Below are 24781 nucleotides of genomic sequence, written 5' to 3' on the forward strand. Positions count from 1 at the left end.
TTTCACCTTTAAAATTTATGTCCTTGAATACTGCCCCTTAAATATTGGTCAGTATTTGAAAGCCCATTTAACTTAAAAAACCTACACTTATGACATCCATTGAAACCCATTTAAATTTTAAAACAGCTCAACAGCAGGGAAATTTTCACCTTGACAACGTCGCTTGAGTTCTAAACAGGAACCTAATTACAAATATATAAACATGAATTTTGTCATACATGCCAATAAAATCAAACTTTTAAAATTTCTAGATATTCCAGAAATTTCAGAAAATCCCTCCCCTACGTCTAAGTTACCTGTCATTAGGCCAATATACTAAATTATTTGCATTTCATCTTTGAAACGCTCTTGACAACAGCCCTACACTCTCTATCTCTATATCTCTCATTCACGCACACAAACAGTTTCTCTCTCTCTCTTCATCTCCTCTCTCACTCAAACAAATAAAACTGCCAATCTCGCCCTCTTTCGGTGTCTCTCTCTCAGGCTCTCTGTCCAGTCTGCGTCTCTCTCCCTCTATGGGTCTCTTTCTATCTCTATCTCTCTACCACTAACCACCTATAAACTAGAAAGATGAAAATTTAGAGGGAGAAAGGGAGAGATTAAGTACAAAGATCCCTCTATCTTACCCCCTTCTTGAACACCATTGGATAAAATGAAGACTACCTGATTATCCCCAAGTGTTGTCTTGGGAAAGGAAAGCCAAGAGAAGAAGAGAGAGAGACGAGAGATAGATTGATAGACAGATAGATAAAGAAGTGGATACAACGAGAAGGGAACTCTAAAGTTAAGTATGATGTGGGAGGAACAATTCGGGATGGATCCTACAAAGGTAAGAAGCAGCAGTTCTCGTCTTACGAAATGGGGAAAAAGGAGACTTGGCGGTAAGACTGTCGTCAAGAGCTCAGAGAGAGAGAGAGAGAAAGAGCTGGAACTATAGTGCAGGGACACCAATGGGATGATTTTTTCGTCCCGGGACGAAAAATCGTCCCGTCCGAGGATGCGGACAAATTTTGGGGCGAAAATTCGTCCCGGGGACCACCGGATGGGACGGTTTTCGTCCTGTGGAACGAAAAAACCGTCCATCCGGAGGTCTCGAACAATGGACGGATGATTCTGGACAGAAAACAGCCGGATTCACATCCGACGGTTGAGATGTTGCCACGTGGCCTCACAATGACAATTTGCATCAAAGTCCCTATATTTTTACATGCATGCAAATGGACGCCACTCGGAAATAATTGTACATAAGTCCCTTTGCGTTCTATCTCCTCAGTAATTCCCTAAAAAACTTGAAAAAATCTATATTAATATATTAAAAATATAAAATGGGTTTTTATGTCCGGGACGAATTTCGGGACAAAAATTCGTCCCCGGGGACTGGACGGGACGAAAAACCGTCCCGGTATGACTGGACGGGATGGTTTTTTATCGTTGGACGAAACCGTCCCGTCCTTCGTCCCTGAACTTACTCTGGACATCGGACGGGACGAAATTTTTGTCCCGTCCCGTCCATCGTTCGCGTCCGGGACGATCCGGAACTATAGCTGGAACGGTCATCAGCAGAGGGTGGTAGGCGGCATGAAGAGCACCATAAGAGAAGGAGATCTGAGAACCAACAACTTCCATTTACTTGGCTGCCCTGCTAAAGAGAGGCAGGCCTATTTAAAGAGGAATACATGCAGAGTGGAAATGACAGAAATACTCGTAGCGGGTAAAATGGCGAAACATCCCTGGATACGATGGGGGTCGTATCAGTCCACCACGCGGAAAATTTTGTGAAGAATAGGATAGAACCATGCGAAATGATGAACTGGAATTGAAAATAAAGATAGATGTCAGTAAGTTATTCAACAGCAGTAAGTCAAATAGCCGCAAACTCCTTGAAGGCTAAGTCAATTTCCTCCTCGGTCATCTCAATCGTTGACTCAGAGTCAAACTCCTTGTCCACGTCTTCCGTCTTCTGATCATCCAATAACACGTAGAACTCCGCCTGATACGCATGCTTGCAGTCAACGGCCAATTTCGTCAGTTCTTCTCTGTTGACTACTCCTCTACCCTCTCCCGTCTCCATGTCAACCAACAGGTTGACCACTTTGGGAACAAACATCCACTTGTCAGCCACTGATTGGATTTCCTTTTTACATTAAACCATGCCGGGGGTCAAAATGACATCAGAAGTTGTTCAACATTTATAATAATGTAAAGCCATGAGAATAAGCTTTGTCATGATATGATGAGAAAAGCCCAATATATAATGATAGATAAACATCAAAATAAATGCATGAAAAGTTCTACCAAGAATGATATGATGAGCTAAGCCCACGATCAATAACCATCAATACATGTAAATAAAAAGCTCAAGTTTGCATGGCGTGATGAGCCAAACCTAAATAAAATGATGTATAACAATCTGAGAATATGCATAAAAAGTTCTTTTTTGCTAGATATGATGATGCCTAACCATCAGAATAAGAGAATAAAAAAGTTCTTCAATTTTGCATTATACGAAGAGCCACGATAAATAAAAAGTTCTTCAATCATCAGAATAAAATATAATTAGCCAAGTCCAAGATATGATGATGTATAACCTGGTTACACTCAAGAGCTTCAATGGCATCCTGCAGACAAGTGATAATCCCTTCTGCAGCAACAGTCCGGATATCATTTGGCTCTGGCTGTCAACCATGCGCCATAGATGGATTTTAAAAGTGTGATTAGAGGGGAAAACTAGTTAAAACATCAAACTACCAACATTTTTAAAGAAAGAGGATCGTCTCATTAGAACTCACTTTTTCTTCCTGTTTCTCAAGCCACAACACAGTCTCAGTTAGATCCTTGAGAGCCAACCCTTTCAACTTGGATGGGGAGAACTGGTCAAGAGCACGTCCACGACCTCCCGGCTGCAGATAGTATGAGATGATCAAATACAGAAAAATGCAATTGAAAAGTTTAGTAAAATGCAAGAATAGAAATATATAACGAATTATGAGAGACGTCTCTGATACAGCGGATAACACCAGTAAATTTGTAAGTTGAAAAATATAATTGGAGGGAGTCACAAATTAGTGGATCTGAAGCCATAACATTATTATCACCATCACACATATCTACACAATAACGACACATCAGAATAAATGCAGAAGGCAGTAACATTATTATCACCATCACATGTATCCACACAATGTCGAAACATCAAAAGAAATGCAGAAGGCAGTAAATACAGAAAATCAAACTAATGCAAAACCCAAGTAAAAATTGGGGAGAGGCCGGGAAGGGAGAGAAAAGACGCAGGAACGGTCATTGGCATATGGACAAGGAATGCCGGGGTGGACTTCAGCAAGACGAGGCAGGCGGAATGAACATCTCCTAGTGGGGGGATAGTGGGGATTACATAATGATTGAATGACTACAATGCCTCAATTGCGCTCGAACGACGAACTTGACCTAAATAGGGGATCGTATCACAAATCTATCATGAAATAAATGTGAAGGGAGTTTTTATATGCAAGAGAGTTCTGTTGACCATTGCTCTCCCAAGTCAATGGATATATGGTACCAAAGAAAACCATAACTTCTTAATCGCATCAAGATGCGAACAACCCAACACACTTGAGGAAGAATAAGAAGCGGCTGAGGAGGACGGCGCGAGCAACACAAGGGCCTCTTTGAATGGGGAGTTTTGGCAGGGAAGGAGATCTATAAATAAGACCCTTCTGCTGCAAGATATTCAAGAAGAATCTGACACAGTCCTATCAAAGGCTGATGAGAGTTACACCCGTCTTTAGGGTCAAATAAGGGCATAAATACCCTAAATGTAGGGAAAGAGGGGTAGGAACTCATTTTGCTCATTTTTTCTCATGTCGCGAGTCCAATAAGTCTGCAGCCGACTTGTATCAGAATTATACCTGACTGTCCAGAGATGCTCCAGATCCAGAGGAGATATCTGGCCAATGCAGCCTAGCTTCCCACTCTACTTTTCCCTTTTCATGATTTCCACTCTCTGATCTCTCCCACTCTTCACTCTCTTGACTCTCTCTACATTCATGAATCCCCCTATTTCGATCTCTGTTCCTGCCAATATCAAACCACGTAGTACGCATCTCCTACTGAAATACAAATTTTCTTTACTGGAATCATAGCACACCACCTTTTTATTTAGTTTTCCCGCACATTTGCATTAGCTACATACAAGAAAGTACATGAATTTCCACCAGAAAAGATTCATTGTGGAGATCACAGTAAGCAAATAAATTTCAATTGTTATCAGAGATTATTCAGTGTCTGAAAATTTTTGAATATTTTATAACTTGACAGAGATAACATGCACATGTTGTCCGTTCAAACTGACCTCAGATCTTGAAGATCCGCCAATCTTGTGGTGAGATCTTCTCTTAATATTCTCAGACACTTCTTCAGGCATACGGTTACCTTGAAGTTCAAGACTTTTTGAGACTTTACACACCAATGACTGAAAAATATGTTATAAAGCATTTTAAAGTTAAACAGCAGAACGATATTCCAATTTGTCCCTCAGAAATCAATGCCAATTAGATTTTCGGACAGAAAAAGAGCAGCAGAATTTTATTTTTTTTTGTAGATGAAAATATGTAGACAGCTAACTTCTAATGGCCCAGATTGATCTGTTTTTAGAGTCCTGATAAAATAACCGATTCTTGGAAATCGTAGGGCTAGAAATACCGCGTTGTAAGGTCATTAGAAGGACCTTTTGATGAATGATCATTTTGTGGTTTCTTAGTACGAGTAGCTGTATCCGGCTGCCATGAGGGCAGGAACTCCCAATTCGGATGTCCTTGAGGGTTTGTTCACTGATCTCTCTCATCTTCTCCCTGACCTCTTTCATCTCTCCCACTCTCCTCTCTCTCCCTCACATTTCTTGATTTTTTTAGATCTTCATGGGAATAGTAACAACCTACTTGGAATGTCAGTCCCAAATGGGTTGTGCTGGCCCCACAGAAGCTTCCAGGAGTGAATGTGACATTCAAAGAGGCCTGCTGGGAGAAATGGCTGCAGATTGGATTTATGGGAAAAGCTGTCTTCACAGACAGCGTCCAGCATGATATGGAGAGTTCGGGCATATAGACAAGGCGGCACATGCAGGGGGCGAGAGGGGAATGGATGACCCTTCCTATTACTCTGGGCATTATGGCTGCACAGGAATGAAGTCATCTTCAACGGATGGGAGGCATCGATTGATGCTGTCGTACAAGAAGTGGCGTGTTCTACCCATTGCAGGGAACGGGATGACAGTGTAGGCTATTTATGTACATATTTATAAATCACAACAGGAGGGTCACCGATTTTGTGTGATCTCTCATATAAAAAAAATCAAAAAAAATAAAGATACTAAATCAATATGTTTTAAAGAAAGAGCCGAATTCATGCAGACACCGTATTACCACACAAGATTTCTTGTAGAGTATCTAAAAATATGAATAAGGTTGGTAACAACTGAAGAAAACATAAATGTAACTTTGCTAGAGACACGCAAGTTTAAGAAAGGATTAACACCTTTTTGATGGGCCAAAAAATTCAATTCTCCCATCCCTCGGGAACCATCGTTTAGTTTTAACAAATAAGAAAGGTACATCAACCACAAGCTCCATAATTACCTTGATTATCCCTGGAGTAAGAATCACTTCTTCGCCATGGCCTCCCAACATGCATCAGAAATTTCTCGATTTCAACAAGTTTTTTCTGATTGTAACACTCGTTTATCCAATCCTTCAAGAGAAATTAAAATATTAATTATTTCACCTCTAAGCAAAAGCAAGCATGTATACATTTTTGAAAGGAAATTCAAGCCAGAAAACAAAAAATTGAGAAAAGGATGGCTGGACGACCAAAGACCGCTGCATAATTATACAGAGCAATATTTTATGAAGTGACTACAACGTTTCAGAACTAGCAGGACATGGATGGGGAATAAGTATTCTGGCCAGATGATCAAGGACTTATATTTCAACACATCTAGAATAAATCCCTTTGATAGCCTTTGGTGTTCATCCGTGTGATCTTAACAAGGCTTCAGAAGTTATTGGGCACATATTCATTCAATTAAGTTTTCAACAAATTTTAATGTCAGAACACTAAAGGCAATCCAGTCTGATGCATCTTTGGAAACCACCGATAGTCCATTTCTTTAAGAATGTTTTCCAAACTTATGGATTTCATGTTGGATCAATAACAATATGGTGGAAGGGAAATGAACTTTCAAGTAACACATGCCAGCATGGCAAGGCTTGTTGAGCCAGCCCGCTTGGGGTTTAGTGGAGAACAACATTCAGTACCCCAGATGAGACACCTAAAATAAGATCCATAACAGCTGGCATATCCTTACCAGACAAAGAGCAAATAAAGGAGATGAAAAAAGAGTTTTCAAGTTATCAATCATTTAACATCATCAGGAGCGGTCAAGCTGAAGCGGATAGCCACTAAACAAAGAGAGGTAACAAAAAAAAACAGCCATGAAACACACTGACTAACAATAAAGCAGAAGAAGTGTACCGTGGACAGTATACAACATTGCTCAGAATGTATAACTACATTGGATAGAGGTTAAAATTGAAGAATAGAATGGTAATCAGGGTAAGAAATTGAGAGGAAGTGTCCTTCCGAACCTTTGACACAATTGTACCCCCGTCAGTTTCAACTTGTCTAAACTTTGGGGTGTTTGGAAAAGCACAAATAAGAAGAGAGCAGTCTGATGCCCAGTCAGGTTGATAATGAGCGCCCATAGACAAAGCTTTTGATCTGAGATTATTTCGTTCAGGATTTACAACTCCAGATAAAACAAAGGTCACGCCTTCCTGTAAATATCAAGAGAGAACTATCTTATTACTCATCATCCTTAAACTTATATAATAATTAAAAATAGAAGAAAATCATGGATGGAGGATGCGTTTTACATAATGAACTTTTGAAGTCACTTCAATGTCAAATTACCAGAAGTTTTGAAAATTCAGATGAATCACCCGGCTGACAACTTGCTTCTGTTCTCTTATCCCCTAAGCCTTCACTGGAGTGTTCTTCTGAGTGAACATAATCATTCCCCTTCTTTCCTTGTGACTTAGACACCAGGGAATGCGGCTTTTGATCAGACATTGTTACAGATCAAAAAATTACAGCTTCTGCCACATTACACGAAAAATATTATATATTAGTCAATATTTCCAGATCCAAAGAAAGAAGAGTATGATAAAATAAAACATCACTTAACCATAAACTTCATCCAAACTTGATTAACACTGTTTGACTTAGAAGAAAGCGTAGAATAAATTTTGACTTGTCATGAGTCAATAAAAGGTTTGGCATAGCAGACTGCAGCAGATCTCGACAAAACCAAGTGTTATCACTGCCGTTGACTTGGCATTGACTCTGTGTGTTGACTACCACATGGATCACAAGTGTTGACCGAGGTGTCAACCTTGCCAATGAGAAATGGGTTGACTGCATTATTGATCACAGTTGACCACAGAGGAGACCGTGACATTGACCACAGGTTTGACAGCAGAAGAGAACCTCAGCATCAACTGAGGAGCTGGCCGCAGTGATGACCACAGGAAGACTGGTGGTTTGATAAGGGATTTGACCACAGTGAGGACTACAGTGTTGACAGTAGATACAATCTTATGGCGTTTGCCATAAGTTTGATCGCACAAAGACTGCAGTGTGAGCTGCATCTATCACTGCAAGTGTGACTAAGGAGGGAGCATCACAGAGTTCCAAATCAGCACCAGAGGAGCACCAAATCAGCAGGCAGCATAATGTGAATGGTATGAATGGTATAACTGCCTGTCATAGCTGGGCAGCAGAGAAGCAATGTCAGTAGCAGCCCCACAACAGAGGCAGCTAAACATCTGCAGCAGCCCCAACCACTTATTTAAACTCAATTTAGAGAAAGGTTCTGAGATCACAAAGAGATTACCCAAAGCCACAACTTCAGAAGTGAGTTTAGAAGCAGACGTGTGAAGATGAAATGGATTAGAAGCTCTGAGGTTACAAAGAAATAGAAGAAGGCAATGCTCACGTTATCGGGAGGACATGAGACAATGATTACGACTACTCCCATCCTAATTTTTTTATTTCCCAAGTCACTCATCTGAAGGTTCCAAACATTCAACTTTCGGTTATTCATATCCATAAGCAAGTCCATGGCCCCATCTTGCAGCATATGAGAGTCGTGACGAAGGCAAGCCGATGTCAATGAGTTTGAAGACAGAGGATTCAAAATTCTAAGTGATACCTACAGTTCCCTCTTCAAATTCCACGAACTTCCCCCATTACTTTATCAAGACCTGAACACGAGAGGATCAGCCACATCGCCATATGAAGCCACACTAGCGGATCAGCCTCGTCCAGGGAAAAGCCGCGCCATTTGTGGATGGTCCACATCATCTAGTGAACCCCATGAGTGGGTGTCCCCAAATCAGAAAGCAGTGCAATGACAACGACCACTGCCACATCAGCAGGTGCGGACATGTGATTTGAGGTGCCTTATCAGCGCACATTTTTCTCTCTGCGCTGCACTAAACAGCCAAGCTGGCAATGAAGTACATCATTACCAGTTTGAAGGGGGTTGCAGCCTGCAGGGTTAAAATGCCACTCCCTAATTTACTAGGAAGCTTTGCATAAGAGTGTGTGCGTCTATCTGCCTATTTAAGGCAGAAAGAGTGAAGTAAAACATAAGCAAGTCTACTATTTTACAGGTTTTATCCCTGCTCCCAAGACGGCAAGCGTTGTTAAAATCCTCACATAGATCTAAAAAGAATCAAGAAATGGGACAAGGGAGAGAGGAGAAGAAGAGAAGAGAGATGGAAGAGGTAAGAGAGAAGAAGGGAGAGAGATAGGGGACCGAACTCCCAAGAACTTCTGAATCAGGAGTTCTTGCCCTAGCCACAGTCGGATGCAGCTACTTGTGTCACAAACCGCAAAATGATCATTCATCAAAAGATGTCCCAGATAACCTTACAAGGACGTACTTATAACCCTAAGATGTTCAAGAATAAGTTATTTTTCCACCAAAAGCTCAGTTGTTTACTAAGCCTTGTTGACCAGGTCTTGTGTGATGAGGACCCTTTGTCTCCCCCTCTTAAGATCACCCAGAAACCAACTCAAAAATTTGACACCTGCCGTACTAATCATATAATGTGGTATTTATAACATTTGGGCGGAAATGATTTCCCGTCAATATCAAATGTGCCCTCATGAGGCTTGTTTGAGCCTTTTGTGACAAGGCCTAAGCATGACTCTATCACAAACGTACCAACACAAGCAATATGGGAAAATTTTGAGACAAATCTTCTGTCAGCTGAAAAGGTATCCCCAGGATTATCGCTGTTTCACAGAAAATACATGTTTTTCTTTCCTCCACGGACTGAATTTCTCCCACCCTGAGGAACAGGAAATGAAGCTTCCACAAGAAAAAACCTGATATCCAAAGTTTGATGTTGAAAAAATGCAAATTACAATTCGTAAATAGTAAATGTAAGATCTTATATTATATATCGTAAATTTTACATTGCTAGATTTTACATCACCTATATCGTAAATATTTCAATTTATAATGACAAAAAATGACTAATAGGATCTGCATCCGGAAGATAAAAAAACCTTCCCCACAGCCGTCTCTGTTTACTAGTTTTTTTTTTGAAATTTTGAACTGTGATCACATGCCCATGCTGTGGTCACCAACGAGGACTTCCCAGGTACTGCTCTCGCCCAAGCACGCTTAACATCGGAGTTCGAATGGTATCCGGTACAGTAGTGTGCTGATACTAGTGCAATCTCTGGTTAATAAGCAATTTACTGAAAAGTTTTCTAAATTTTGAATTTTTAGGTTTCCATTAAAAATTAGACAACGACTCTGGGGTTCTTTCAGCGAACATAAACTACGGATACTTAAAATTTTCCCCGTCCGTTTTACTGAAAAAAGAATACGGATCTCGTACAAGCTATAAATGTTTTATCGCACTTCTTCACAATACAAGACATGGTGGACCACTGTCATACAATTGCATCATTCATTAGGGCCACACTAAAGGTAGCAATCAACCGAGTAAATCTCTACGACGGAATCGATTTCCGGACAGCAAGGTCGAGAGTACTAGACACATTCCAAATCAATTTAAACATACAAAAACATCAGATCACGGCTGCCGCGAGAACACAGCAATCCACAAGATGTAAAAGGGAAACAAAGCTAACGCTGAAAAAATCAATCAACAGAAATGTTCACAACGGAATAATAAAATTATATTAAATCACCTTAAACGAATGTAACAAGGTTATGATCCTCCGATGCCGTCACAAAGGCTACGGAAAAGAAAAAACAAGAGCAAATCCGAGTACTACTACCTCAAATCCGGGAGAATTCCTTGCAGAGGAGGAATTCAAGCGCGCAGGTCGTCTCTCAAGAAGAACCGGACCTCAGCTCAAATTTAGGAATTCCAGAAACACTAAACAGAATTTTTATTTATACTGAGCGAGTTGTTATTGGGCCGGGTGAGGCCCAATAACGCAATTTGAAATGTAACTTAGGCGCGAATCCCGAGAACTTTCCAGCGTGGCACAATTTTCCCCCTTGAATTCCCTTTTTGCCCATAAATTGAATCTGCAGTCTCTCATCGGCTAGTTTTCTCTCTCCCGTTGGAGAGAAGAAAAGAGCAGAAACTAGAGAGAGAGAGAGAGAGAAAGAGGAAGAGAGGGAGTTAGAGAGAGAGAGCGATGGCGGGCGGCGGTGGACTCGCCTGCCTCGACGTGCACGTACTTTCCTTGCTTCCTCGAACGCTCGGATCCCGGTTTGATTCAATCGCTGCCCCTGGCGGAGATTCGGAGGACAAAGAGTTCGATTCTATCCGGTGTTTATTCAAATCTATGGTAGAATTCAAGCACCTGTGGGTCGATTAATGATTCTTTCGCCGTCTTTCATTTTTTGTTATCTTAAATCGATAAGATTCCGTTTCAGCTTCTTAGGATATTTCAATTTTTTTTGATCCTGAGCCGATGACACGCCGTTTCAGCTTCTTAGTGTATTTCAATTTTTTTTATGCTGAATCGATGACATGCCGTTTCATCTTCTAAATGTATTTAAATTTTTATTTTATCCTGGATGGATTACGAGCTGTTTCAGCTTCTTAGCATATTTCATTTTTTGAGGGCGAACAATGTTTATATTTCTTGTGAGTTACTTTTCAGATTAAATTTTCATTTGTTTTTTTGTGCTCGTAATTTCTTTTATCTTCCCATTTAGTTCCCTTCGAGCATTTCAATGTGGTTCTTTGGGGCGACTCTATCGTTTGTAGGCGTACTATTTAAGGGACATTCCGAAATAGTCTGTCTATTGATCACTTTTCCTATCGTCACCCATCTTATCATGTGTTCTAGACGTTAAATTTATCGGCAGAGGGATGATCGTAACCATTCTTATGTTTTCTACTCTATGCCCTATCATCTGATATGTGGAATCTAATTATCCGGAAGTTAATTCTCCATGCCCTCCTTGTCAGATATCCCCGGACTGTGTGGAACCTTCAGAAGCTAGAAGACGAGTTACAGTTCCTCTGACCACAACTGATGAGGATCGCAATGAAATTGAAACTATAAATCCCGTGGATCAAATGCAAGAACGACGTGAAGCATTAGGGCGCAAGCGGGCGCGTTTTTCTTTCAAGCCTGAAAAAAGGTTTGTCATGTTATTGAATTATTGTTCTATAAATAGTTTTTTTGAAAATTATATACTAGAAATAGAAGGTTTGAAGGATCGTTGTATTGTTTTGCATTTTTAATGAAGTGGTTCGGTTGGTTTTTTTACATAATTGCTATGGACCTGCAGTGATCCACTTTTGCGAGTGGGAGCAACATTGAACGTCGATCACATTAAAGACCCAGACGAATTCTTCTCAGCCATCGAGAAAATGGAATGTAAGCCTTGGTGCCGTGCTGCTCCGCAGCTTTTATTTCACTAATCTTCTGATGATCGAGCTGTTTATTTCTTCTCTTTTTTGCTTCAGATGCTGATAAGGTGTTGAAGAAGATTAGAGGTCACGTTGTAAATGAACCGACTGAAAATCCACAGGGGAATTTATCAAGGAAACGCCGCCCGAGCATCCTGGGGTCATATTCTGGATCCAAATCCTATTCATCGATGCTGAAACAAAGACTTACTTTCATCAAACAAATTTAACCTTTTGCACTAGTCAAGAAATCATTCTTTTGTTGTTCATTTCTCGCACTGTCTCCAGTGCTTTTATCGGTTCCTATTTTCTTTGACTACACATTTTGGTCAGAATTTTGACAATCCAGTTTAATTTTCCAGGAGAAGAGCAGGTTTTAAGCACCATTTTAGAGTACAGGCCGAGTTATCAGAATCAACTTCAACCTCTCAATTTGAAGATCATGCTTTAAGCCCTTTGAAATGTACAAAGGATACAAAATCCAGTCCCATTTCGTTGCCAACTAGCCGATTAAGAGAATTAGAGCAAGAAAAAGGTGGGGGTTATTTTTAATGCTCTTGATTTACTGGGTTCTGGGACTTGCAACCTTACTCGACATATTCTTCTTCATTTACGTTTCGATTTTATTCCTCCCAACAGGTTCTAATACCACAGAAGAGGGAAATGTTGACCAAGTTTTGAACAAACTGCTGTTTTGCTTCGAGGACATTGATGAAGGTGAAGAAATAAAATTTCTGGAAAGGAAGTTGCAGGTTGATTCAATCAACGTAGACAGGATATGTCTTCCTCCGCTGGATAGATGCCATGGAAACAATATTGCAATTACAGATGGTAAAAAGACCGGGGAAATTTTGGGCTCAACTGAAAATATTTCAAAGAATGTTAGGCGCAGCCCACTGGCCTCTATTGCCATATTTAAGAGGCGCATTTTGCAGAAAGATCTATTTATGGATTCTTTTGACATGGGGTCTCTTAGTGATTCATCTTCAGAAAACTCTTCTTTAAGTAAAGGTATAAGTGTGTATCATTTCGTCCATTTTTTATCTCAGCCATCTCAATGGGTTGTTTAAACAAGGTGTATTCCCCAGGTTCACTACGTTCCTCAAAGTCGAAAAGCAGATCGCATAACAAGAGAAAATCACAGTCATCAGCGATTGAGATTCAATCTAGGATGAGAATGTCACCCAATGGTTCATTTGCAGACTCTGAAGGATTTCATCACCAAGAAAGCAGATCTGATGTGGCAAATGATGGTTCATCCGGAGTGATTCAAGCCAACTTCAGGGATAAGGCATAAATGTCCCACTTTATCTTGGATGTTATTTGTAGGTCAATGGCTTTCAAATGGTAACAAAAAAGTTAAATTCTCAGGTAGATGACTTGCTGCAGGAGGCTTCAGTGTCAAAGAGGGCGGATCTTCCCAGACCGGAATTACAATTTGGAGCATCCTTTGGACTGGTAAATACCTTATTATCAACTTTTGAGTTATGGGTGAGGAGATTAGAGAGAAGTTCTGTTAAGACTCCAAGAATGTATATAGAATTCGTGGATGAAATATAGAGATCTCACACAATCACCAATATCCAATGCGCTAATTCAATCACAATTCGATACAAACAGATCTGACAAATCGGGTCAATACTGAAGAACAGATCCAGATCTGGATCATATAGGAATAGATCTAAGCACGAACAGGGAGTAAGCTACTTCCTGTCTAGATCGTGGAGGCCGAGGTCCGAATCGGGCAACACAGCAATCCATGCTGGGAGAATCTCCTTCTTGAAGCTGGATGATCGAAAAGTCCCTTCTGGAAGAGAACCCGCCTTTATTTATAGGGCCGCCTCCCGCGCTTATTTGAATGTTCCCACGTGCACCTCAATTCCCACGTGCGGCGGAAGCTTGGCGTTTCTTCTTGCTCTGATAAGTCTTTGTCAGGGACTTATTAAGTTCCTATCTTTCATTCTTTTCTATCTGCCTCAAATATGCAGATAGAATATTTCACTTTTGCCTTAAAACCCCTCTAAAATACTGAATGATCTATCTCCCTGTTGTCTGACACTTACAGCAGGATGCTTCAGTATCAAGTGGAGTGGATCTCCCCGAACAGGTAGATAACTTGATGGAGGATGTTTCAGCGTCAAAGAAAGTGGATATCCCCGAAGAGGTAGATAACTTGGTTAAGGAGGCGTCAGCATCAAAGGGAGTGGATATCCCCGAAAAGGAATTGCAGTTGGGAGGATCTTCTGGACACGTCGATAAGTTGCTGACAACTTTTCAGGTATGTGTGAGGACATTGAAGAGAAGTCAAGAACATAAGTTTGGGCAAAACCCACTATTTTGAATTCTATTCTCTGTACCTAAAACACACTATTGAAACACTGAATGACGGTTCTTCCCTGTTGTCTGACACTTACTACAGGAGGCTTCAGAGTCGAATGGGGTGGATCTCCCTGAACAGGTTGATAACTTACTTCAGGAGGCTTCAATGTCAAAGGCCACGGATCTCCCTGAACAGGCATTGCAGTTGGGGGCATCCTCTGAACAGGTACATAACTTAATGCTAACTTTTGAGGTATGGGTAAAGAGCTTGGAGAGAAGCTAGGACATAAGAGTGGGCAAACCACACTACATTTGATTCCATTCTTTTTGCTTTAAATGAGCTAAAAGTAGATTACGATTTTGCCAAAAACACCATATTAGAACACTGAATGACACTTACTGCAGGATGCTTCAATATCAAATGGGGTGGATCTCCTCAAACAGGTAGATAACTTCCCGAAGGAGGCTTCAGCATCAAAGGGGGTGGATATCCCCGACCAAGAATTCGAATTGGGCACATCATCAGTTCTGGTGGCAAGCAGGTCGCCCTCCAATAGTACCATTGACAGTACGCGTAGAACACTTTCATTTGAGACTGGTGTTGAAGCTGATAAAGAGGCAAGGGATCTTATCATGTTACTGACCATCGTAGTCTGCATTTTACTCAAGATCATGAAAACTAATTGAAGTAGATGCATATTATTTGGATCTCTGAGAACAAATCACAGTATACGACTACATTGTATCATCACATGTCTTTTGCAGTCATTGATGGTGACATCTAAATGCACAGACATGTCTCTTTATGTTTTGGTGCCCGTTATATTTATCGGTTTTATCTTTTCTAGTTTTTATTTTGGGGTTATTGATGGTAAATTATAATGCTTATTTTCAGGTGGAGGCTTCCGTTGCAAATGAGGGGTATGATTTTGGCAATAGGTTGCAATCGGAGGGTCCTGGGATATCGAATAGAATGTCAGATGTAGTAGTCACTTTTGATGTCACAACCAGTGAGGTCACAGCTGATCCTGGTGCTGCAAGAAATACCAAGGTAAGATATTTTGAGAGTGAATTCATATCCAAATCTTGGAATTGGTTTCTGGAAACTACTCAAATGTCTTCTTATGTTTGTATTGAAATTTTCAGATGGATGATTTCCATGAGGCACATGAATCACAATGTAAGAGGGACATCACTTTTAAATCCTTATAATCTTTTATAATGAGAATATTCAACCTATCAGCTTTTACCAACTAGTAGATTCGACCATGTTATTACTGAATCGTTTGATTTTCTGCAACTCTGCCTGTTTTTGTAAATTGAAACCTTAAATATGCTGCAGATCTGGAAAACACCTCTGTTACAGATAACCAAAAACAGATGACTAGATCTTCACTTTCCGGTAATCAACAACAGAGGAGTAGATCATCAAGCAAGAGAAATTTCGACGCCTTTGGTAGTTACACTGAGGAAGATAGCTCAAACTCCAAGGCCTCTATCTTGGGAGCTAACGCACCCCTTGACGCCAATTTTGGAGAGAAGGCATGTTCATCCAATTTTCATCGCTGTTTTGCTTTTATTATTCTACAATGGAAGGGTAGAAATGGCGATGGGGCATATTGATTTGTCATGACATGACAAGTTATTATCAGGAACTGAACGCTCTAGTGGAGGCAATAGTTGCAGACAAGCCTGATGAGGAACTCCACCCAAGATCCCCTGAATTAGATAACAGAATCATTGGAGGTCCACCAGAAGATCGTTTTGGAAAGAAGGCAAGCACACCCTGTTTCATTGGTGGCATCTTTTCTTGTCTTTTATTCTGGAAAGACGACTGTATTATAGATGATAGCAATGACACAAATGTCATCATAATCATCATCCGCAGTTTGAGTGAGATGATGATTTTGTCATTGTTGTTTTCATCATCATCATCCTGGTCACGGAGAAATAACAATGGCACTGACAATTTTGCCATCCTTTCCCTTCATCTGAGTGAGACTAATGGAGGGAGAGTGACTAGAGGTCAAGATAAGACAAAATTGGCGTCTTATCTAGGCAAGGACAATTTACAATGACGTTGACAACTCATCATTGGAGAGAGGAACATTTTGGTCGACTTCATATTTCATGTTCATTCGCATAATGAAATTCAGGTTGACCACCATTCACGGGTGATCTCTTCTTCAAAAAAAAGTCATTGTCATCTATGATCGCAAATATATAACAGTTAATAACTCGTATTTGCCAAATTTCAGGTAGATAATGCTCTTACAGAGCCACTAGCTGCTGATGAAGTTGGACATGAGCTGCAGTCAAACCCACAAATCTCTGACTCTTCGCAGATCTCAGGAAGATCCTTTAAGAACAAGGTCTCCCTTGGTAGCAATTCTAATAGCCAATTGGCTGGAGTATGTGACAAGGCAAGTGATATTTTGATTTATTCATGTCCATGTTGTTGATGTCGTCAGGCGAAATTTCCTTGACTTAATTATCTCTTTGATTGTTTAGGTCTCAGATACCCCACGAAATTCCATACCAATCGACAAAGGTTAGACAAGCATATCAACAGTGTCCAAGAATCTTTGCTGTATATATCTTTTTATGTTTTATCTTGCCACTAAATCCATATTTTTTTATTGTGCCTATGATTTATATTTCCTACTTTAAGATTGGATGTATGAAGAGAGATATTTTCTTTGCATTTGTGATTTTCTCACTGAAACTCAATCGCCTGAGATACAACAGGTTTCAATGTTGTGCCCTGTGCCGAGGCGACTGCAAGGTCCAGCAATAGATTAACTACTCGAGATGAACAATTACAGCAAATGTTTCATCCCAGCATCGTGTCCTGCTCGGGCAGAAATGGACTCAACTGCCAAGATGAAGTTGAAGTTGAAACCACCAATGTTCTTGTCCCAACGGCCCTAAAATTCAACTCTGAAGATGAGGTATGGTGCCTTTCTATATTATTCTTTTACTAGTCACTTTCTCATCATTAATTTATTATTATAATTTTCTTTCCGTCGTCAATTTTAGAGTGATGATGAGGCTGCTGAGGCATTCTTTCCAAGTGAGGGTGATTGTGATCATGATGAGACCCCTGAAAAAACCTCATTGGATAATGGCATTACAGCAGAATCTCTGGAGGCTGCTGGTGACCCTAAGAACAAGGCGAGTGATTTTCGATGGGAGTTGCTTAAGTAGTTTGGGAAGTATTTCTTTTACATAACTGAGTCATCTTTTTCATCTCTACAGGTTTATAATGGCCCAGTAGCTGATGAACCTACAACTGAAGGTAGGAATATTGACTCTTTGTCTGTCATTCAACTGTTAAAGGGGTGCTTGAAGGCCCAGAAAGTGTCTGTCATTCTTTACGAATTATGTTTCTTAATTTGCCTTCAAATAAATTAGCCGGACTAAAAATTATAATGGCAATGTATGTTTTATTGGGCTTCTGTTTTTTCACGGCGAGCTAGAATTTTTTCAATTTATAAATTTTAAGAATGCATATTTCTCACTCAAATCCTAGGAGGGGGGCATCATTGTGCCGAAGTTTTTTTACTACTGCGAAACCAATTCCTAACTTTTTGTCCTTTGGAACAGATCAATCTTGTGCTGATGCATTTTCAAGTGAACCAGTTGCAGGGGTCCATTTAAATTCCACCGTCATTCATGGACATAGTTATGAGGTGGACTTCTATTCTGCTTTTTTGCAACTGTCCCGTTGTGTTACTGGTTCTTCTGTGTCGATTAATCCCTTTCAATAGATGATGTTTAAGTAGTTCAAGAAAATATTTTCTTTACATAACTGAGTCATTTTGCCCATCTTTACAGGTCTGTGACGGCCCAGAAGTTAATGAGCGTGCTAATGAAGGTAGGATGAAAGGTGCTGATAGATTAATGTGTTTGTTGATTGCAATGTTGTCTAAAGTATGTTTTCTTGTCGTCTCAAGTATTAAAAACATGCATGATCACAGAAAATGCGCTCTACTCAGGCCTGAAAAACTATTCCCAATTCTCCATCGGAATAAGTTTGTTGGACTGGAAATTGTTTGTTGATTTTTAACCTGTCATAAAATTTTATATTTTTCAAACCTTGCTTATTTCCTTAAACATAAAAGTGTTGAGTCAAATGGTGGGAGCAAGGCGTCAGTTTACCCTAGTATATTCACATTTGCGGTACCGCTATCTCTGATTTTTTTCCTTTGGAAATAGATCAATCTAGTGCCGATGCAGCTTCGAGTATACCAATTGAGGGGATCCATGGACATAATAATGAGGTGTCTGTCAATCTTTCTCTCACAGCTTCAGTTTCTCTCTCTCTCTCTCACTCTCGCTCACTTGCTCTCTCTCACTCTCTCTCTTTCTGTCTCACTTTCTCTCGCTCACTCTGTCTCTGTCTCTTTCTCTCTCTTCCTCTCTCTCTGTCTCTTTCTCTCTCTTCCTCTCTCTCTGTCTCTTTCTCTCTCTCTCTGTCTCTTTCTCTCTCTCTTCCTCTCTCTCTGTCTCTCTCTCTCTCTTCCTCTCTCTCTGTCTCTTTCTCTCTCCCTTCCTCTCTCTCTGTCTCTTTCTCTCTCCCATCCTCTCTCTCTGTCTCTTTCTCTCTCTCTTCCTCTCTCTCTCTGTCTCTTTCTCTCTCTCTGTGTCTCTTTCTCTCTCTCTCCCTCTCTCTCTCTCTCTCTCTCTCTCTCTCCCTCTCTCTCTCTGTCTCTTTCTCTCTCTCTGTGTCTCTTTCTCTCTCTCTGTGTCTCTTTCTCTCTCTCTTCCTCTCTCTCTCTCTGTGTCTCTTTCTCTCTCTCTTCCTCTCTCTCTCTCTGTGTCTCTTTCTCTCTCTCTTCCTCTCTCTCTCTCTGTGTCTCTTTCTCTCTCTCTTCCTCTCTCTCTCTGTCTCTTTCTCTCTCTCTTCCTCTCTCTCTCTCTCTCTCTCTCTCTCTCTCTCCCTCTCTCTCTCTCTGTGTCTCTTTCTCTCTCTCTTCCTCTCTCTCTCTGTGTCTCTTTCTCTCTCTTCCTCTCTCTCTCTGTCTCTTTCTCTCTCTCTTCCTCTCGCTCACTTCCTCTCTCTCTCTCTGTCTCTTGCTCTCTGTCTCTTTTTCTCTCTCTTCCTCTCTCTCTGTCTCTTTCTCTCTGTCTTCCTCTCTCTCTCTGTCTCTTTCTCTCTCTCTTCCTCCCTCTCTCTCTCTGTCTCTTTCTCTCTCTCTTCCTCTCTCTCTCTCTCTGTCTCTTTCTCTCTCTCTCCCTCTCTCTCTCTCTCTGTCTCTTTCTCTCTCTCTTCCTCCCTCTCTCTCTGTCTCTTTCTCTCTCTCTTCCTCCCTCTCTCTCTGTCTCTTTCTCTCTCTCTCTTCCTCTCTCTCTTTCTGTCTCTTTCTCTCTCTCTTCCTCTCTCTCTGTCTCTTTCTCTCTCTCTTCCTCTCTCTCTGTCTCTTTCTCTCTCTCTTCCTCTCTCTCTGTCTCTTTCTCTCTCTCTTCCTCTCTCTCTGTCTCTTTCTCTCCCTCTTCCCCTCTCTCTCTCTGTCTTTTTCTCTCCCTCTTCCCCTCTCTCTCTCTGTCTCTTTCTCTCCCTCTTCCCCTCTCTCTCTCTGTCTCTTTCTCTCTCTCTTCCTCTCTCTCTGCCTATTTCTCTCTCTCTCTCTTCCTCTCTCTGTCTATTTCTCACTCTTCCTCTCTCTCTCTAATCCCCTCCATTTCTAGTAAAACGTTGCATGCAAGCCATCATGCAATCATGGATTAAGATGACATTCTGGTTGTTCTGCAGCTTGCAAGCCAACCAAGATCGTCGCCTTCCTTCGAGCAGGAACTGCCTCTAGAGCAACAAAGCAAGCAGAAGAAGGCTAATCGGCGACAGAGCCTTGCAGGTACTAGGCCCGCACATTTATCCTAAACATATATTCCTCCTCACTAACTATCACCCGCACGACCTTCTTAATTCAAAATTCGCCCCGTCCCCAGGTGCTGGCACCGCGTGGCAGTGCGGTCTCCGTCGAAGCACTCGAATCAGAACCAGGCCACTGGCCCATTGGCGCGGAGAGAGGCTCCTCTTCGCCCGCATCCATGACAGTAAGTTTCTCGTCTTCTTTTTCTTGGGGTTTGTGTTAAGTATCGTGATGACACGAGCGTTGACTTTCAGCTCTCCCAACAGTCATCGGGGTGAAATACGCCTCCCCGGCGAAGACTAGTCGCGAGGGGGCAGCTCTGAAGGTCAAGTCTTATGTGTCTGATGAGTATGCAGAACTCCTGCAGAATGTTGCCCTGCACTGAGCTCCTATCAGGTTTGACCATTACCCATCCTCGTTTGACTCCAGCTCGGAGATCTTATCCGTTGGATTCTGCTATGTGAAGATCTTGTCACCGAGAGTTTGACCGTTGACATGTTATGCTCTGGTCAAAACCTCCGATCGTGTCTAACTTGTAAATATTTGTTAGCCTCTTTTAAGAAGTTTCATCTTGAATTTGTTCTCTTGTGTACCTTTGTTCAAGATTAGAGTAGGGAGTAAATTTCAGTGGAAATAGATTTGGGAAAGAATGAGTAATTAAGATATAGTAGATTACTGGAGACTTTGGTCAGCGTCATTCTTTGGGAATTTTTTTGGGTCAAATTATGGGAATTGTATGGGATCAGGGTGATCTAGTATAGGATAATGACGTACTTTGTTAGGTGGAAGGAATGATTGTGGTTTATATTTCAAAGACCATTCTTGCAATTATAGTGGGACATCATCTGGTGGGACATCAGTATTTTCAGAAATAAACTGAGTTTTGCAATGATCATCAGTGCTGGGATATAAATGAGATGTAAAAAATTGTAATTTCTATGTCCCTCAAGCGTAATTTTCAATTATCAAACATGAAAGATGACTTGGTATATTATAAGGTGCCATAGAAAGCATGAGATCCAGTTTAAATTCATTTAACATGAGTTTGCTCGAGTTGTTAAAAATAGTTTTCATATGCTCGAGTTGTAAGTCATTCATTTGTACTAGTGATTTACACATCGCCAAGAATTATATTTATAGACGGGGACAAGGAAGATTCCTTTATCCATATTTAAACACATGTTTTAACTAACTCCAATGACATCACAAGGGGAATAGGCTTCCAACTATATTTCTACAATTCCGCATTAATGGAATAAACTAAAGTAGTCAGCCGATGGAATATCCTACATTGAATAAAGAATAGAAACCGTAGTTCAAAATAAAATACTAAATATTACTATAATCATGTGGAGATTAAATAGAGATATGAATATCAATTATATGATTCTTGGAGTTTAACTATTAAACTGGGATACTAAACTTGGTGTATATTGGATTTCATCTCAATCTTTTGTTTTGCTGATCATTCCTTTTGAATTGAAAGAATAAGTGGCATTTAATTGCAGCTTGAGTTGACCTAGATTAACACATGTTTTTCATGATCAATTAAGATGATCTTTCAAGATACCTTGATCCTGAAATATTCCTTCTTCTGGCTTGAATCAACTCATCAGCATGGTTTGGAGTATAAAATTATGATTTATTTTACTTGTGAAAAACATATATTTATTTTAGATGGTGTACATAATATATAAAAGATACGCAAAAATATGAAGAAATTGAGAATGCCTAAGTGAGAATACCAGGCTTAGAAATTTATGTAGCCCATTACCATGTGGGCAGCCAAGATGGGCATTCTTCTAGAAGCTGACAAAATTTGCAAAAAAATGCCTAGAGACCCAAATTCTCTAACAGATTTTTCCTTCGCCAAAATTCTCTAGCATAGTCTTCTTCTACCAGAATCTATAGATTATCTCTACTACACCTTTTCATAGGTTCATATCTTATGTTTTATCTTATCAAAATATTATTGGGCCACACAGTATCTCCTCATATATTCTAGAGGCCTCAAAATCTGCATAATATCTCTGCTCAGGCCATTTCGGGCTTTTGATGTTCTGTTTTATCTTGTCGTTGATGGTTATCAGTCAGGATCCATGTTTAATCATGTTGTCTCTCCTTCTCACTTTCTATTAGCACTTGATCGCTAGGGGTCTTAACAAAACATAAATGAAAAAAACATCCTTAACTGACTCATCGTGGCATGTATAAACATGGGTTTTATTGTTGATGGGTCTGGCATAATAACAAACCTTTAGTAGCCTCATGGATAGTGGGCTTACCAAAGGATGCTTCACAAGTATATAACAAAAAAAAAGTTAAAGAAGCATATATAGACATAACTAAATGACTTCGGCTACCCCCCTCCCCCCCCCCCCCCACCTCGCAAGTTGGGTATATATATTAGCCATGCTGGCTTGGGCACTTGCCTGTTTACTTCTGATCCTGGTAGGCCCTTAGTGAAGATATCTGCTACCTGATCGGCATATCCAACTAAGGAAATAGTAATGATGCCAGCCTCGGCCTTTTATTTTACAAACTGCATGTCTCTCTCAATATGCTTTGTTTTCTCATGCTGGACTGGATTGTTAACGATGGCAATTGCTGACTTATTATCGCAATGAACTCAATTAGAGTCTGATTACTTTATTCTCAACTTTGTTAGGATTCCTCTAATCCGCAGGCCTTCACAAATACCTTGGGCAAGTGCTCTAAGTTTTGATTCTGCACTTGACCTTGAAAAAACTTGTTTCTTACTCTGCCACTTTACCAAACTATCTCCAATGAAAGAACAACACCCGAAAGTGGATCTTCGGTCCACAACTGACCTTGAAAAGTCTGCATCCGTATAAATGTTCACTGATACGTCCGTATAGGTGGCATGGACGCCCACACATCGACACCAAACGCGTTGCCAAAGTCAACCGAAGTCAACGCCTCTGCCACGAACAAGCCGCAACCGTCATCGAACAAAGTCAACACTCCGGCATCACGCACATCTCCATGCACGCACGCACATTCACGCATCATGACACGTCGCCAACGACAGATCCACAACTGCCCCTTGGTGTGACACGTCGCACGCCCCTCGTCTTTAATTTCTCGTCTTTAATTTCTAATCGTTAAGTCACATTTTCTCTTTCCTCCAAGGCCTATATGTATAGGCCATTGTTTCAAGAAACAGTTAAGCAGTCATTATTCAGGAATTGAGTTTGTTTAACTCTTCTTGGAGGACTGCCATGCCTCCCCTATCTCATCTCCGCTCCGACAGCCGCCGCCGCCGCTCCGCCATTGTCGTCGTTGCCCGCCACCCTCCCGTTCGTCTCTCCCCTCCCTTCATTCTCTCCCTCTCTCTCTCTCGGCCTCCTTGGGTTACCCTAGGGCAGCCCAAGGCTGCCACCCCAGGCCGCCACAGGCTACCACCCAAGGCAGCCCAAGGCCGCCACCCTAGGCCGCCCCAGGCTGCCACCCAAGGCAGCCCAAGGCTGCTAGCCCAGGCCGCCCCAGGTTGTCGCCCAAGACAGCCCAAGGTCGCCGCCCTAGGCCGCCCCAGGCTGCCGCCCAAGGCAGCCCTAGGCCACCGCCCTAGGCTGCCACCGCCCAGAGCACCCTAGGCTGCCAGCTAGCGCCGCACATGCTTGTGCCATCAACGCCGGTCGTCATCGACGCCGTCCGAAGCTTCAAGCCGCGCGTGCTCCGCGCGCTCTGGGTGCGCTGCACGCCTTTTGCGCTCTCCGTGCGCGCATCGGCGCTCCGCGTGCTCAGCACCCACGCGCACTGCTCTGCGCGCTCCATGCGCTCCACACACCCTACGCGCGCCTAGGGCGTTCAACGCCTGACTCTGCGACAACGACATCAACTCACTACCAGGGCCGTTCAATGCCCGGAACGCCCAGACTCTTCCTCGTCCAGTGGGCCACTCAACGCCCGGATTCGCCCAATTTTGCCATGCTCAGAATTCCCCGCAGCCTCTTCAAGCACTACGGTGCCGAGGTACACCTGAAATCTTTGGTATCGTCGTGTTCTTCGTCTAGTATTCGGAGAGAAGTCTACACCGCCGCCAGATTTGATTTGATTTGGATTTTCCAACAATTCTATTTCGAGAGTTTCTTCCGTGACGCGAATTTGGATATTGAATTTGGTGCTTCGGCACCATCGCGGTGGGTGAAGACAGTACTCCCGTCCTCGACCAGGATCGGAGCTGCACCACCAGTATTTCATCGGTTTTAAACTCTGAAATCGACCGCGTGGATTTCTGTGATCTGTTTATCCCTCCCTATCCAATCCATCCATTGCGTTCCATCCGTCTTGTCATTTCTCCATTTCCCTAGTCGTCCATTTCCTAGTCGTCCTACATCATTCTGACTCTGCCACTTTACCAAACTATCTCCAATGAAAGAACAACATCCGAAAGTGGATCTTCGGTCCACAACTGACCTTGAAAAGTCTGCATTCGTATAGATGTTCACTGATACATCACCAGTTTGGCAAAATAGGAGGCCTTGTCCCACAATTTTCTTTAGGTATGCCAAGACTCAGTGAGCTGCTTGAAGATGAATGTCCCTTGGCTCATTCATATGCTGACTCAGCAATCCCACAACAAAGGTGATA

General features: G+C 41.6%; 2 protein-coding genes across 6 annotated transcripts; one reads left to right on the forward strand and one right to left on the reverse strand.

Moving 5' to 3' along the window:
- Positions 1 to 1793: 1793 nt before the first annotated feature.
- On the reverse strand, positions 1794 to 10481 carry ATXRCC1 (BRCT domain-containing DNA repair protein). 3 transcript variants are annotated; one of them, XM_078576149.1, is made up of 8 exons: positions 10378 to 10481; positions 6967 to 7151; positions 6642 to 6830; positions 5634 to 5745; positions 4352 to 4431; positions 2793 to 2903; positions 2592 to 2678; positions 1794 to 2137 (listed from the first exon to the last, which is right to left on the reverse strand). In XM_078576149.1, exons 2-8 carry the CDS (start codon positions 7123 to 7125, stop codon positions 1865 to 1867), a joined length of 1011 nt encoding a protein of 336 aa, XP_078432275.1. In that variant the 5' UTR covers positions 7126 to 7151; positions 10378 to 10481; the 3' UTR covers positions 1794 to 1864. The 3 variants fall into 3 exon arrangements, with proteins under 3 accessions (XP_078432275.1, XP_078432277.1, XP_078432278.1); XM_078576151.1 differs by having other exon boundaries at positions 10375 to 10474; XM_078576152.1 differs by having other exon boundaries at positions 1912 to 2137; positions 2592 to 2674.
- Positions 10482 to 10654: 173 nt separating this feature from the next.
- On the forward strand, positions 10655 to 20743 carry CENP-C (centromere protein C). 3 transcript variants are annotated; one of them, XM_078576146.1, is made up of 26 exons: positions 10655 to 10899; positions 11529 to 11704; positions 11855 to 11943; positions 12033 to 12135; positions 12338 to 12510; positions 12615 to 12986; positions 13064 to 13266; positions 13347 to 13433; positions 14041 to 14253; positions 14395 to 14520; positions 14700 to 14912; positions 15190 to 15345; positions 15441 to 15474; positions 15637 to 15836; positions 15947 to 16069; positions 16553 to 16717; positions 16806 to 16845; positions 17043 to 17245; positions 17334 to 17468; positions 17553 to 17592; positions 17901 to 17986; positions 18132 to 18171; positions 18513 to 18577; positions 20050 to 20149; positions 20244 to 20351; positions 20422 to 20743. In XM_078576146.1, exons 1-26 carry the CDS (start codon positions 10747 to 10749, stop codon positions 20550 to 20552), a joined length of 3534 nt encoding a protein of 1177 aa, XP_078432272.1. In that variant the 5' UTR covers positions 10655 to 10746; the 3' UTR covers positions 20553 to 20743. The 3 variants fall into 3 exon arrangements, with proteins under 3 accessions (XP_078432272.1, XP_078432273.1, XP_078432274.1); XM_078576147.1 differs by having other exon boundaries at positions 14044 to 14253; XM_078576148.1 differs by lacking the exon at positions 15947 to 16069 and having other exon boundaries at positions 15637 to 15840; positions 16557 to 16717.
- The last annotated feature ends 4038 nt before the right edge of the window (positions 20744 to 24781 follow it).

The sequence above is a fragment of the Wolffia australiana genome, chromosome 5, assembly GCF_029677425.1.
Source record: "Wolffia australiana isolate 7733 chromosome 5, ASM2967742v1".
NCBI lineage: Eukaryota > Viridiplantae > Streptophyta > Magnoliopsida > Alismatales > Araceae > Wolffia > Wolffia australiana.

What these genes read in the sequence shown, in the direction of transcription:
- CENP-C (XM_078576146.1), top strand. Translation starts at nt 10,747, where the DNA reads ATGGCGGGCGGCGGTGGACTCGCCTGCCTCGACGTGCACGTACTTTCC. An exon ending in AGTTGCTGACAACTTTTCAG is followed by an intron (nt 14,254 to 14,394) that starts GTATGTGTGAGG and finishes CACTTACTACAG; the next exon opens with GAGGCTTCAGAGTCGAATGG. An exon ending in TCGGCGACAGAGCCTTGCAG is followed by an intron (nt 20,150 to 20,243) that starts GTACTAGGCCCG and finishes CCCCGTCCCCAG; the next exon opens with GTGCTGGCACCGCGTGGCAG.
- ATXRCC1 (XM_078576149.1), bottom strand. Translation starts at nt 7,125, where the DNA reads ATGTCTGATCAAAAGCCGCATTCCCTGGTGTCTAAGTCACAAGGAAAG. An exon ending in GGGGTACAATTGTGTCAAAG is followed by an intron (nt 5,746 to 6,641) that starts GTTCGGAAGGAC and finishes TTTCTCTTGAAG; the next exon opens with GATTGGATAAACGAGTGTTA. An exon ending in GCGGATCTTCAAGATCTGAG is followed by an intron (nt 2,904 to 4,351) that starts GTCAGTTTGAAC and finishes TACTATCTGCAG; the next exon opens with CCGGGAGGTCGTGGACGTGC.